At 39.0% G+C, this 16119-nt stretch overlaps 1 protein-coding gene across 1 annotated transcript in view; it reads right to left on the minus strand.

Moving 5' to 3' along the window:
• Positions 1–333: 333 nt before the first annotated feature.
• The window catches only part of TAF4B (TATA-box binding protein associated factor 4b), an 85594-nt gene continuing 69808 nt past the window's right edge, over positions 334–16119 (minus strand). The window contains exon 15 of the mRNA XM_058178366.1: positions 334–1847. Within this exon, the coding sequence (XP_058034349.1) occupies positions 1704–1847 (144 nt within the window). The 3' untranslated portion in view covers positions 334–1703. The remainder of the gene's footprint in view (positions 1848–16119) is intronic.

Here is a 16119-nt window from a genome sequence, read left to right on the forward strand (position 1 = left end):
AGGGGGCTAATTTAACGGTCTGACTTAAGCCTTTGCTCATCCTGACTTGATCTGTGAGAAGAGCAAATATATGCTTAAGTTGCACGTAGCTGTCCCAGATATTTGCCCCAAGACAAAAAGGCTACATTTAAGGTACAAAATGATGTTTAGTTGTGCCATAATCGTAAGTGTTGCTGAGAATATTAGCTGTAATGTCCCAATTGTTAGGATTTCATAACTAGATTGTTCTGTGAAGCAATGCCATATTTATAGTTTGATATAGAAATTACTCCTAGAATTAATAAAATATTTACTTTAATAGAGTATTCAAAATAAATTTGAAACATTTGTCACTTAAGCTAAATACGCAAAATAGGAAAAATATGCTGCATTTTAAATAAAAAGTTAAGCATTTACTATACAAAATATATTTGCCTTGAACCATCAAAATGTTATTCTTTCTTATCCAAGAGGGCCCACTTTATAAATATATGTAAAGACACAAATAATTTACTACATTGGTTTAACTACCTCAGTTCACCATTTTTCTAACAAGGAAACCATGACTTGATTAGAAACTCAATATAACCTCAATAGTACTTATGAAGGGTTTTCCCCCATCCATGTATTCTCCATTTTGTAGTATGTAGAGAAACTATAAATATTATTCTTATTTATAATAAAGACTTCAATTTCAAAAGCTTACAGTTGCTTTCTTTCTCACACGTTCCATTATATACATCCATGTCATATGTGGTATTGTTTCATGTCCACAATAAAGAAATGTTCATAGGCAAGTGCAAAAAATGATAGCAGGTAGATCTATCATCACAATAATTTCCATCATCTATTCAGGAGGGATTAATAGTTAGATTCAACATTATGGCACCCTGTAGAGTTTTGTGCTGTTCTGCAAATGCCCTAGCAAAATTTTTCTTCTGCTTTTATCAGGTTTTAGAATTATTTTGAAGTTACCAGTGCAAGATAGAGCGAGCAGATCCCTGATAATCTGTATATATATATACAGATTATTATATATATATATTCTCTCCTTTCCCATAATGGAGAGGAAATCACTTCATATTCTAAAGAAAGCAACGGGGCATCTTGAACTGTGGAGGACACTTTAAAAACACAGCAAATACATATGCAAATGAAGTCATCTTACGCTGAAAATGGATGGGCCACTGTCTTACGAACTGTCCCACAAAATTACTTTGACTTTTCAAGTATTGCTTTCTCCAACTCTTACAACTCTAGTTTGCTTGCAGATCTATCTGGTAGGACTGGTAAAACAAAAAATGCCAGTAGGGATTCTTTCTTCTCCATCTTTCTTTTGAGGCAGGAAATTATGGCCTGCATTTGACACTTTTTTAGTTGGCTCCCAGGTGGTTTCTCTAGGACACACAGAATCCTGCAGGCTATGCACTAGCAAACTGCTAGTTTGTCATTAAATACATTCATCACGTCATTCTTCACTAACTGCAATGTTAGAAGGCACACGCTTCATGGAATAATATTGCGGATTTATATACCAATACAGTATCTCGCATGGAACTTCGCAGGCATCCGAAGCCTTTTCTCTTCCACATGTCCAGGCAGCATTGCCTACATTCAACAACGACCTTACAAACAATTTCTTGTGATATATGACTTCAGGATAGTGCAAACGAATTATTCTTTGGCAATGTATGATAAGCTGAAATGCAGAATTAGATTAGCCACTATTTCAGAAGAGCTTGATATAAGATTAGAGAATGCTTTGTTTCTTTCTCTTGTTCCAGACAAAAGATCAAGTCCCTGAGACAAATTCGGGTTATTCTTGGCCAAAAGTATGGTTTCGTAAGACCAGACGTTCTGTTGAAGCCCTGAATGGGAGAAAAAGAAGAAAAGCATTTAAGATGTATAAATGGGCTTTATTAAGCCAAAATAGACTTTTGCTAAGCTTTACACCCAAGAATCACTACATTTATTTATATTGCTTTTTAAATTAATAACAAAAAAAAAGAGCAACCACAAAAAAGTGATGGTGATACATAATCAAAGAAAAAAAGCATAAAAAGTGCTATAACAAAAAAGTGGAAAAAGTGTGACAACCTCCCAAAGTAATAATAATAATAAAAGTAATATGTGTCTCTTATAATCATGAACTTACAATTTTATATATCTTAGTCTAATGCAATATTCAAGACATATAGAGTGTACTTTGAATACAGTTATACCCTACGTTTTCACCTATAAATTGTAAAAAAATGCCCATATTTCATTATACTTGTCCATACATCTATAAGCAATCTGCCCATAGATGGCAAGTGCAATCAGATCTTGAATGAGTTGAAAGAGACCATCACTACCTAATATTTCTTCTGTACAATATCTCTTGATGCCTGCTCCCACTATGACCCTCTTCCTTATTCACACAACCGGGGGGGAAATTCAGCAGGTTTTGGAGAACCGGTCGCGGAAATTTTGAATAGTTCGGAAAACTGGAGGTGCTTGCCGGGGTGGTGGTGGAGACCCCGAGGCTTATAGTCATGGGGGACTTTAACTTACTATCAACCGGCTTGTCATCAACGACAGCTCGGGAGTTCATGGCATCCATGACAGCCCTGGACCTGACACAAATAGTTGATGGCCCTACTCACATGGGGGGAGGCACACTGGATCTGATTTTTATCTCTGGACAGTGGTTAAATGATCTGGATTTAGGAGATTTAATTACCGAGCCGTTGTCATGGTCAGATCATTTTCTCCTTTGTCTAGACTTTCAGACTGCTGCTCAACACCGCAGGGAGATGGGACCAACACGATGGTTCCGTCCCAGGTGCCTGATGGACCCGGAGAGGTTTCTGATGGAGCTTGGGCCATTTACTGAGGATCTGGCCCACGGCACAGCTGAGGAATTAGTTGCGGCCTGGGAACGGGCCGCCACTGGCGCTTTGGACCGTGTCGTGCCTTTGCGGCCTCTGACCCGGCGCAGATCTCAACCAGCCCCCTGGTTCTCCAAGGGGCTGAGGGAGATGAAACGCTGGAGAAGATGCCTAGAGAATGCCTGGAGATCCAGCCGTTCCGAGGCTGACCGGACACTAGTTAGGTCCTATAGTAGGACTTACCTAGTGTGTCGTGTCCCACTCCTCCGCTGACGGCCGGGTCAGGGAAATCCGAATCAGGCTTGCCTCTGCAGCTCTGCCCAAAGTCCTAGCAAAGTCCTCAGAGCAGGCAGGAGACCAGTAAGTGACTTCAGCAAGATAAGTTCGACTTTTGCCTGACTCAGAGACTGCCAGAAAGCAGATCCTTTATATAGGCCATGGGGTGTGGCTCCATGACTCAGCACTCATTAAGGCCTGCCCCTCCCTTCCTTCTGTTGCCTCCGCCTATCCAGCCTTCTGATGCGAGGGTCACACCAATCAGCAGCTGTTGGGAATAAACTCTCCTCAGGCTCACATGCTGTGGAGGAGGGGGAGGGGTCTAGCTGCTCCGTTTGCCTGGGCATGGAGTCAGGGCTGGGGCCGGGAGATGCTCCTTCTTCTGCAGTTTGTGTGGGCATGGAGCCAGGACTTGGGCCGGGAGGCATACATTCCTCAGTGTTCGGGAGCAGGTAAGAAGGCCCCGGCTGCTCTGAGGGCGGGCAAGACACAACATAGTGGCACTGAGGGAAGCGAAGCGTTCCTACGTTTCCTCCCTCATTGCGTCGGCAGATAACTGCCCGGCGGCCCTGTTTCGGGTGACCCGCTCCCTCCTTCATCAGGAGGTGCGGGATGACCCCTTACAGGGCCGTGCCGAGGAGTTTAGTGGTTATCTATACGATAAAATCGTTCAGCTTAGGGACGGAATGGATCAACAGTGGGTAGATCCGGGTGAGGGGCTGGAGACACGTCTTGTTGAGACTATTTGGGATGGATTTGACCCTGTGACTCCCGAGGACATGGACAGGTTGTTGGGGCGGTTGAATGCCACCACATGTTTATTGGACCCGTGCCCCTCCTGGTTGGTGCTGGCCACACAGGAGGTGACACGAGGCTGGCTCCAGGGGATTATAAATGCTTCTTTGATGGAGGGTGTTTTCCCTGCTGCCTTGAAAGAGGCGGTGATGAGGCCCCTCCTCAAGAAGCCCTCCCTGGATCCGGCTGTTTTAGGAAATTATCGTCCTGTCTCCAACCTTCACTTTGCGGCGAAGGTTGTTGAGTGTGTGGTGGCACGTCAATTACCCCAATACCTGGAGGAATCTGTCTATCTAGACCCATTCCAGTCTGGCTTCCGACCCGGGTACAGTACAGAGACGGCTTTGGTCGCGTTGGTTGATGATCTCTGGAGGGCCAGGGACAGGGGCTGTTCCTCTGCTCTGGTCCTATTAGACCTCTCAGCGGCTTTTGATACCATCGACCATGGTATCCTGCTGCACCGGTTAGGGAGTTTGGGAGTGGGAGGCACTGTTTATCGGTGGTTCTCCTCCTATCTCTCTGACCGGTCGCAGACGGTGTTGACAGGAGGGCAGAGATCGACTGCGAGGCCCCTCACTTGTGGGGTGCCGCAGGGGTCGATTCTCTCGCCTCTTCTGTTCAACATCTATATGAAGCCGCTGGGTGAGATCATCAATGGCTTTGGGGTGAGGTACCAACTGTACGCTGACGACACGCAGCTATACTTTTCCACCCCAGGCCATCCCAACGAAGCCATCGAAGTGCTGTCCCGGTGTTTGGAAGCTGTACGGGTCTAGATGGGGAGAAACAGGCTCAAACTCAATCCCTCCAAGATGGAGTGGCTGTGGATGCCGGCACCCCGCTACAGTCAGCTGCAGCCGCGGCTGACTGTTGGGGGCGAATCATTGGCCTCAGTGGAAAGGGTGCGCAACTTGGGCATCCTCCTGGATGGACGGTTGTCTTTCGAAGATCATTTGACGACCGTCGCCAGGAGGGCTTTTTACCAGGTTCGCCTGGTTCGCCAGTTGCGTCCCTTCCTCGACCGGGATGCCTTATGCACGGTCACTCATGCTCTGGTTACCTCTCGCTTGGACTACTGTAATGCTCTCTACATGGGGCTCCCCTTGAAGAGTACCCGGAGGCTCCAGTTGGTTCAGAATGCAGCTGCGCGGGTGATAGTGGGAGCCACATGTTGCTCCCATGTAACACCTCTCCTGCGCAGTCTGCACTGGCTACCTGTGGTCTTTCGGGTGCACTTCAAGGTGTTGGTGACTACCTTTAAAGCGCTCCATGGCTTAGGGCCAGGGTACTTACGGGACTGCCTGCTGTTATCGAATACCTCCCACCGACCTGTACGCTCGCACAGAGAGGGACTCCTTAGGGTGCCGTCCGCCAAGCAATGTCAGTTGCCGGCCCCCAGGGGGAGGGCCTTCTCTGTGGGGGCTCCCACCCTTTGGAACGAACTTCCCCCTGGACTTCGGCAATTGCCGGACCTTCGGACTTTCCACCGAGAGCTGAAGACCCATTTGTTTGTTCGCGCAGGACTGGCATAGGATTTTATTAGGATTTTAATTAGTTTTAATGTTTTAACATTTTAAAATTTGGGGTTTTATTCTACATGTTTTAATTCGGCCATTTGTATAATAAGTTTTTTAAATTATGGTTTTATGTGTATATTGTTGTTGTTTCTTATCATGGCTGTAAACCGCCCTGAGTCCTTCGGAAGAAGGGCGATATAAAAATTTAATAAATAAATAAATAAATAAATAAAAATACCAACTCTGGCTGGCCCGAGAGTGGGGTAGGAATGTAGATTTTGCAGTATCCTTCCCCTGCCACACCCACCAAGCCGTGCCATCAAGCCATACCACGCCCACTAAGCCATACCCACAGAACCAGTAGTGAAAATTACCACCACCTATGAAATTTTTCTACCAAAGCAGCTTGTTACCTCTATTAATACCCATATCAAACAAGTATACAGTGATTAAAAAGGAAAAACATGCTTGCCACCAGAAAAATGTTACCATACTTATCATTTGTATTTGCAAAGGACTTCAAGTTAAGCCACTATCAAGATTTGGCTTGCTCAGATTTATAGCAAATAAAACAGGCAACAGTTTGAGGAAAGTGCCTGACTTTGAATCCTTGCAGCTTCTTTTTCCTCCAAAGCTGCTCCATACTTGCATTTCTGCTTCAGTTACAACTGAGTCACAAATTTCAATGTATTTTGAATCCACTGAATTTAACATTTATACTTACCGCATATACTCGAGTATAAGCCGAGTTTTTCAGCACGTTTTTTGTGCTGAAAACGTCCTCTTATACTAAGTATATCTGCTTATACTCGAGGTTTTTTTTTTCTTCTTTTTTTCACATTATACCGGATGGTGCAAACTTGGCGGGCTTTTGCATTAGCGCGGGGAAGCCCTGCCGGTGCAGTGAGAGGGCGGGGCGGGGGAGCCGCCAGCCTTCTCGGCTGAGGGAGGGAGGCTGGCTTTCCCTAACCGGTAGCTGCCTCATTTCCCTCCCTCGGCTTATACTCGAGTCCCCAGTTTACCCCAGTTTTTTGGGGTAAAATTGGGGACCTCGGCTTATACTCGGATCGGCTTATATTCGAGTATATGCGGTAAAGCTAATGACAATCTGAACATGTTTCTGAAATATATTCAGAAAAGATGTACAAAAGATTGCTCATTAGAAACAGTAAAGAAAAAGGTTTACTTATTCATTATAAGACCATCATACTCACATTGTGACTTCATAAGGTTTATCTATTTTACATTGATTAAAAAACCCAATGAAATAAAAAGTACAAAACAAATAATAATTACAATAAACACATAGCCAAAGCAAGGTATAACATTCTCACAACACAGTCAACTCATTTAACAACCTGGTTAGAATGCCAACTTCTCAAATAATTGCTTATTTTTACTTTCACCATTTCCCTCTCCCTCCATCAGCAGATGCATGTTATCCTTTCCTATTCTTTTATAGAAATATAAAACTCGTTTAGTAAGTTGTTGGCCTTTCAGAGGCCACCAGAATCTTTGTTAGATTGCCTGCAAAAGATTTGTCACTACTTTACAGTGAAAAAATAATCAGTTCAGTTGACTACAAATGAATGTGGTAAACATAGTGAACCTTGACTTTTAACATATTCTATGATGGTAGAATATATTATTTTATAAAGAGGTATTCTATGAAGTGACCCACGAGATACTGATGGAGAAGATAGTAGAAAGCAAACTGAATTATGATACTTTTATTCTGAGCTAAATGCTAAAGCTGATTAAGCAATCATACACCACTAATATCCATTAACTATTCCACATTAAGCTGGAAGGAAGTGTTGTCAAGAAGGATCATGAGCAGGTGGACTGTTGGCAGAAATCAGCAAAATGTATTTCAGAAAATACAAATGTGAAGTCTTACCCTTGGGTAGAAAAGATCAAAGATATGAGTACAAGATGTGAGGGACCATATCAAACAATAATACTTACAAAAAGGAACTGGGTGTTTTGGTCAATTATGACTTAAATATAAACCCATAGTATAATGTGGTTGCAAAAAAGACATTTTTTAGGTTGCCTTGACAAATGTAAAACATCATGCTGAAAAGAAATCAAAATTCCTTTTATTCTTTTCTGCATTGGTCATACTGCATTTAGATAATTATGGGCATCACATTTTACAAAGAATATAGTAATATCAAAGTGTAGGAAAGGGTTCAGAGGAAAGCAATCAAGAACACAAGGATTCTGAAATGAAAACATTGTAAGGAATATATGGAAGCTGAGTCTGTCTGAAGAAGCTACTTGGATAAGCAGTGAAACATTTTGAACCAACAAGAAAAGCCCAGTTGCCACAACGCCATACAACTTGACTGAGTATCTTCATCGACATATTTATAAGGAATAATTGGTGGAGTTCAGTATCTTTAGGCTGGAAAAAACTGTGGAGACACAATAGCAGTAAACACAGGCTACTGCCTGTGTTAGATATCTCAGGGGATTAGTAGTGGTGGATTTCTGCACAGAACTTGGGGTGAAGCAGATCTCCAAGGCATTTTACCGTGTTATTTATGGGACCGCCTACTGCTACCATTCGCTTCCCACTGACCCGTGCGCTCCCATAGGGAGGGCCTCCTCAGGGTGCCGTCAGCCAAACAATGTCGGCTGGCGGCCCCCAGGGGGAGGGCCTTCTCTGTGGGGGCTCCCACCCTCTGGAATGAACTTCCCCCAGGACTTCGACAACTTCCTGACCTCCGGACCTTCCGCCGCGAGCTGAAGACGTATTTATTCTTCCGCGCAGGACTGGCATAATTATTATAATTATCACTATTATTATTAATTTTAATGGGGTTTTTATGGTTTTAATGTATTTTAATTATGGGCCAAATTTAATAGGTTTTTTAATATTGGTTTTAATTGTATTGTATCTATTTATTGTTGGTTTTATCTGGCTGTAAACCGCCCTGAGTCCTTCGGGAGAAGGGCGGTATAGAAATTAAATAATAATAATAATAATAATAATAATAATAATAATAATAATAATAATAATAATAATAATAATAATAATAATAATTTTGTATTCTTTGTTTATGACCACTGTAGAGCAGTTACACCTATTCTTAAAATTCCACTATTTTTTTTAAAAAAAATACTTAATAGCTAAATGTATATGTAAAATTGATTAAATATTAGGAAAAAGTTCCTAACAATAGGACTTGTTTAACAGTGGGGTCAACTAGCAGAGTTAATGGCTCCCTTTCATTGAAGGTGTTTTGCTAAAATATCAGCTATCTGCTTGAGATATTTGTTTGGATTTCTGAAGTGAGTAAGGGAGTTGAACTCAGTGCCTAAATGGCCCCTTCCAACTCTTGGATTTGAATTCTTTTCACAGCATCATACTGATGATCTGGACATGATCTACAAATTCCTATGTTTCAGTAATCTATTAGTAGTTGCTAGTTTTTCACTTCTGTCCTGCGAAGGTTACTAACAGGTTATCCCTGTTCTAGAAAATCTGAGTTGGTCAGCTTTTTTTTTAAGTATATAATGAACACAATACCAGTCTTCACATAGTCTATACCCCATGTCAGAAGTAAACATAGCACTTTTAATATTATATTGCAAATTGCTTCAAGGGAAAATGTTTTGGATAGGAAGTGGAGTAAGAAAACATTTTTATCTGAGACATTTTAATGATATGGAACTTAAATTAACTTCAACCTCTGCTTAGAAGCATGGCTGAAAGAATTTAAGTCCAAGCACTTTGAAGTTTGATAAGTGATGTAAAAAGCATGCAGCAATTTAAGTAAAATATAAAAGTGATATAAAAAAATATACTGTCAGAAATTTAATTAAGCCACTCTGAATAGTTGATATAATCTACTTTTTGGGAAAGTATATTTTCCTTGCTAATATCAGGAAACACAGCTGACTGATTTAATCCATATAATAAAAATACTCTTGTTTGAAACTTTCTATTTCTTCAGGAATTTGGAATAGGCATGGAAGGAAGAGTAGTGCCATTGGGTGAGGGACACGCCTTCTCGTATGATACAATAGAGTCAGACCTCAATATTTCGAAGAAAAATAGGGTGAGAAAAAGAAACAAGTAAATAAATCCCTGGGGATTCTCAACCTTCCAAGGGATGTCCTTCAGAAGACCTATACATAAATAGAAAGATTTAGTTCGCTCTGAGATGTCTTTTTGAGCATTCATACAGAAATTCACCTATATTATAAAAGAATTTCTGATGAATACTGGAAGATGGAATATCGTCTTGGTTTTGATCGATGAAGATTTATTTATTTATTTATTTATTTCAATTTTTATACCGCCCTTCTCCCGAAGGACTCAGGGCGGTGTACAGCCTAGTAAAAATACAATGTATAAACATTAAAAAGAAATTAAAAAGAAATATTATAACATGGCCAAAATTTTAAAACCATTTAAAATCATAAGACATAAATACCCCAATAAAATATCAATCCAGTCCCGCTTGAATAAATAAGTGCGTTTTCAGCTCATGGCGGAAGGTCCGAAGATCAGGCACTTGACGTAAACCAGGGGGAAGTTCATTCCAGAGCGTAGGAGCTCCAACAGAGAAGGCCCTTCCCCTGGGGGCCGCCAGCCGGCATTGCTTGGCGGACGGCACCCTGAGAAGGCCCTCTCTGTGAGAGCGTACGGGTCGGTGGGATGCAAAAGGTAACAGCAGGCGGTCCCGTAAGTACCCGGGTCCTAAGCCATGGAGCGCTTTAAAGGTGGTAACCAAAATCTTGAAGATTGGATATTAAACACTATAAGATTCTGAAGACTTCAGGAGTGGAATGGATTGATATATATGTGGTCTTAATCGATGACGATTGGATATTAAAAACTATGTATTTTATTGATGAACTGGAAATACTAATTTAATTGGAAGATTCTGAAGATTTTAGGAGTGGAATGGACTGATATATAATGGACTGGAAGAAGAATGTATTTTTTTGTTTCTGGAAGGGGAGTTAAGGTCTTAGAGAGAGGAGTGACTATGGATTATGACTTATGTTGTATTTTAATTTATGATGGTTAATTTTATACCCTGTACTTTGTTCTGGGAAGTCTCGGGGAGTGGGAGGGGGGAGGGAGGGGAAGGGGGCAGAGGGGGGGAGATGAAGGATCAATGTAAAGAAATGATTGAAGATATGTAATTAAGAAATAGAAATAATTTGAAATGAAATCGGGGCTGCTCAGCTGCCATTTTAGAAGGGAATGGAAAGGGAGAGGAGAGAGTGAAGGAAGAAAGTAGGTAGGAAAGAGAGAGGTAGAAGAGGGGGAAAGGAGAGGAAGAAGAAAGGGGAAAGAGAGAGGGTTAGAAAGGGTGGAAGAGAAGAGTGGGGAAGGAGGAGAGGAAGTAGAAAAGCGAAGGAGAGGAAGGATGAACAAAGTAGAAGAAAGTAGAGAAGGGAGGAGGAAAGGTTGTGTTAAGGAAGGAAGTGGTAGCTGGGCAGGTCCGAATAAGTAATGAATGAAAGTTAATGACTAATGTTGAATAAGAGATTGTATATTGAATAGGTTGTTGGAAAATGGAAATAAACTTTATTTAAAAAAAAAGAAATGTCACCCATTTCGTTGTGATTAATAGAATATAAGGATTAAAATTCCAGGAAGAAATCTCTTTCTTGAGGAAGAATTTTTCAAATAACTGCAATCCTTGAAATATTTTGTCAGCTCTTCCCAATCTGAGGGCTGCCAGTTGATATAGAATCCTACTCTAGTTATCCCCAGCAAACTAACTATGGGGTTATAGGAGCTGTAATGAAACACATCCTGATGGTAGCATGTTCAAGAAGACTTATTTGATTAAAATTGGTACACTACCTTTACTGTCACAAGATTTTATTACTATTGCTATAACGAATAATTATTTGCTCCTATTTTTTTCAGAGTAATATTTTTTGGATTAAAATTTTTATTGTTCAGATTAAAAACATTATCAAGTTTGGTGTATACATGCATACATCAAATTTTGAATATAAAGCACTACAATTTCTTGAATTAAAAATCCCATGAATTCAAGCAACATAAACAATCAAAGATTAATCAAATCGAAGATATGTCATGTAGATAGGTTCTTCCTTTGCAACATTGCAGAGATACCAAATAAGGTGGGGAAAACGGATCCTATCTAGATATTTCTATTATGCATTCCCATATTGAGTTGCTCATTTGGCAACTATGTATAATATCATTCAATTATTGCTTTACTTAAGCCCGAGTTCAGGATGATTTTCTGAATCTTACCCCCGGAGGCTTTCAGGTTTTTCAGGAAGTGCAAGGATTCTTCACAAATTCAAAAGAAGCCAATTAGAGGAAGAAACTTGCAGATATGTTTTAAAATGCTTGCCACTTAATGGTTTGACCAAACCATATGATATTTGGAAGGGGACAAAGTTGTTTCTTTTGGTTTTTGAAGTTCTGAATAGAGCAGGGGTGGCCCTTTTATGACTTGTGGACTTCAGCTCCCAGAATTCCTGAGCCAGCCCTGGAATAGAGGTATTAGGCAAATAAAGATAATGAGCGTAAAAATTAAAATGAGAGCTTTGGTTGATCACTTAGTTTCAGAAAGGAATTGAGTTTTTGATGAATGGAATTGAGTTTCAATTCAGAAAGGAATTGAGTGTTTGATGGAAAAAAATGAAAGATTTTGGTGTACTAGAAGATCAATAAACAGAAAATAGATGTTGGTAAAAAAATATGACTACACAGGATCAGGACAATTTGTTGAAAAAAAATTGATTTTAAAATTGAGAAAAAGTTTGAGTTTTATTGCCAGGGTTTCTGTCTAAAAAATTGTATGTTTTTTCAAAATAATTATAACAAGGCATGGAATGAACTTAATATTTAAGATATATTGAGATGGGGGAAATTGCAACTGTCACTGTTGTGAAGGATTTGTGTGACTAAGATAAATATTATACCTAGAACAGTACTTTTATATACACATTTTTACTGAAAATGGAAAGATGAACAGGTTAAATAAAATGATAAAATGGGCAAAAAAGTTTGGATATAATATAAATTTGGGGCAATAGGAAGAAATAGTTGAAATTTACATTGACTTAAAATCTTTAAATTTTAAAGAGAACTTTTATAAAATTATATATCATTGATATGACACCAAATAAACTGTCAAAGATGTACTAAGGGAAATTCAATTATTTGTTGGCAATGTAATCAAACTGAGGGTATATTTTTCATCTTTGGTGGGCATTGTGATCAAGTACATATTCTGATCTGCAAGGTTTGAAAATGAATGTACAATTGAAACCATAGGCTTTTCTTTAAGGTTTAATGGAAAAATGAGTGAAAACATCTTAATATTAGGCAAACGTTAACCTTAGACTAAGAGTTTGATATATTTTTTAAATTCGTAGCTGTAGTAAAGAAAGTCAAAAGTGGCTTCTGGGTGGCGCCACCTTTCTCGCTGGGTGCTAATTTATGGCACTCCGCATTGAATATGGTAAAAGCCGGATATAACAACTGATCCCGGCTTAATTTCTCTCTCTGGTTGAAAGAGAGAGAAAGAGCAAGGGGGGGGGGGAATTGTGGTAGATTCCCCTAGGGGCTTTGTTTTTGTAATGCAAAGTCCTGAAAGGTCGAATCCCCTTGAAACCCTCCCCCAACCTCCAGTATTCACTGCGCTCCTGAAAAAGCAGGAAAAGAGGAAGGTGTCCACTTCTGCTAGCAATTGATTTCTTTTTGTGGTTACTAAAAGCAGGCGGAACAAGCGTGAGTGAACAATTATTGGTTTGCAAGTATTTTTGATTTTCTGACTTCTACCTTTTTTTTAAAAAAAGGGAGAAATTTCCGCCCCCCCTTCAGTTTCGTTTTAGAGAAACTGAAAGCAGAGCGATACATCAAAGGGAGCTTTGCTGTTGAATCGAAACTGAATGGAGATTTTATTTTATTGTGTTTGACTGTGGACTGTTGGATTATATTACGTTGTTTAAGTACTTTACAAGGGGATTCTCAGCAGGAACTTTGTCATGGAGGTTCTTTCAGAAGAATGGATTTGTGACTTTATACAGGACTACACAGAAAGTATGTATTTAATTATTCAAAAATACGAATTGATAAAAAATGGGGACGTTTTGGATGAGAGCTTGGAGCAAATTAACCAGTGCAATCATTCAGAAAATGGAATGCAGGAGATACAAATAAAAGTGGATAAATATGAAGATTTGATCGTGAAGAAACAAGGTGATGTAAAGAAGTTTTCTTTAAATAGTTTGGATGAACTGCCTGAATTTGTGCTACAGGAGATTGTCCCTCAAATGGAAAAGACTCACAAGCTTAATGTTTCCCAAGAGTTCTCTTTTTGGACTGATGGAATATACGGCAGTAATTTTTGGATTCTTGGACATAAGGAATTACTAGGAAATATTGTGATTGACTTTTTAAAAGGAGTAACGAAGGAAAGACAGAGATTAATGCACCCCAAAAAATGGCAAGAGACAAAAGTATTATTCTTGAAACAAGGTTTTTTTAAAATATTAATAGACAAAAATATTAGTGTCCCGGAAAGACAATTTGTGAGGAATCTGGAAGAAATGGGTTGATTATATGTTTTATATCTATCATAAAAGACTAGATATTTGGATCTATACTGGATTTTGATGAGGAAGGACTAAAGTTGAATAGATATTGTAATTTTCTGTATTGAAATTTTATAAGGTGTTGCACTAAATTTTAAATAGAATATTTTCAAAAGATCTTATGTAAGAAAGACATGGGGGGAAAATTATATGGTTATAGAAGTTATAAGGGACATATTTTTTGAATTGGATTGGATTTTTATGCTTTAGTTGGTTTTAAATACTTTAGGATTAATTTGTTCTATTGATTTATATATTTTACTATTGTTAATTCTTAATTTTTATTTTTATTTTTTATTTTTTTTGAAGGATTTTGGTTATGTTAGGAGGAAGTCAGAGCTAGAGAAGGAAAATTGGTATAATAGTTTTGGGAGAAAATTTTCTTAGCATATGTTTGTTTTATTTTTAACTATACCTTGTGCTTGTTCCGGGAAGCCAGGGGGGAGGGGGAGGGTATTAGTGAAGGGAGGAGGGTTGGGGGGAAAGGGGGGGGGAAATTTTTTTTCTGTAAAACTTTTTGAATTAAAAAAAAAGAAAGAAAGTCAAAAGTAATTCTCTTTTTCTTATTATTTTTTTTGTACTTTTTTTTCTTGAGCTTTTTTCTTTTTCAAACCTTTACTTATCTTTTCCTTTTGTTTCTGAAAATCCATAAAGTTATAAAAAAAATGCTTGCTACTAAATGTTTTTTAAGATCAGAGGTGGGTTTCAGCAGGTTCTGACCAGTTCTGGAGAACTGGTAGCGGAAATTTTGAGTAGTTCGGAGAACCGATAGTAAAAATTCTGACTGGCCCCATCCTCATCTATTTTCTGCCTCCCAAGTCCCAGTTGATTGGGAGGAAATGGGGATTTTGCAGTAACCTTCTCCTGGAGTGGGGTGGGAATGGAGATTTTACAGTATCCTTCCCCTGCCATGCCCACCAAGCCACACCCACAGAACCGATAGTAAAAATTTTTGAAACCCACCACTGTTTAAGATGCCTGGTACGTTCGCAATGCTCCATAAGGCATATGAAACTTTGTATATCTTGGAAGAGGCCAGTGATTATACAAGCACCACTTTTATGTTCTTATTACTCCCTGATTTTTCCCCATCCCCTTGTAGGGAGTGAGGAGTGCCCCTTAACTATGTTACTCCTACCTGTTGCTGCCAGTTTATAATGTAGGTTTTGGCCACATAAGCAACAAACGTTTTAATGTAAAACTTTAGGAAAAGAGAAAATGGTGTACATATTGTTTTATTGTATGCTGTCTAGAGCCATTGTAGAGTTGGGCAGCCTTATACATTCTTAAAATAAACAAATGGGCATGGATTTATTCTAGAAAATACCCCAACCTTCTGGACCAAAACGATGGAGATGTGGAGACCCTGAAGGCATATTGTGCTGGTTGACTTGTAAGTTAGAGATAAGAAAGCCTGCAATGTTAACAGATGTTTGGCTCCAAAGTTCACTTACCCATTCAAATTGATTATGTTGTATTATGTTTCAATTAGTAGTTTAATGAGGACTCAGAAGTGGCACTGAATGAAGAATCCTAGAGTAGAATGAAACTTTTTCTTTTGGGAAGATATTTTGATGTTGAATACACTTGCAATGGAATTTCTTTTCTGTTTTCTTTTCCTTTTTCTATTTTTGTTCACTTTTTTTCTTTTTTAATTTTTATCTCCTTCTTAGTTTTTTATAAGTTCTTTATCTTTGTACTTATAAACTCTAATAAAAATATTACAAAAAAGGAAATCCTTTGGTTTCAGTTTGAGTGCATACAGCATTACAACAATAATCTATAGCTACTACATATAGCTATACCATTAAACTTCATAAGGAACTATTTTCTTTATAGTGTTGCTTGCATATCTAATAAAGGACAGTGAAATTTAAAAATAAAAGAATAACATTTATGGGGACAAATCACACTACAATCTGAAAAGTATCTGAATACTGAAATACATTAAACAATTTAGGAATAAATGTGTACATTAAGGATCTTTTATCTTCAATCCAGTTGGAACTTAGTTAAAACTGTCAGATTTAGAAAAAAATCCTGGTATTAATATTCAGATGTACAACATT

The sequence above is a fragment of the Ahaetulla prasina genome, chromosome 3 (assembly GCF_028640845.1).
Source record: "Ahaetulla prasina isolate Xishuangbanna chromosome 3, ASM2864084v1, whole genome shotgun sequence".
In the NCBI taxonomy this organism is placed as follows: domain Eukaryota; kingdom Metazoa; phylum Chordata; class Lepidosauria; order Squamata; family Colubridae; genus Ahaetulla; species Ahaetulla prasina.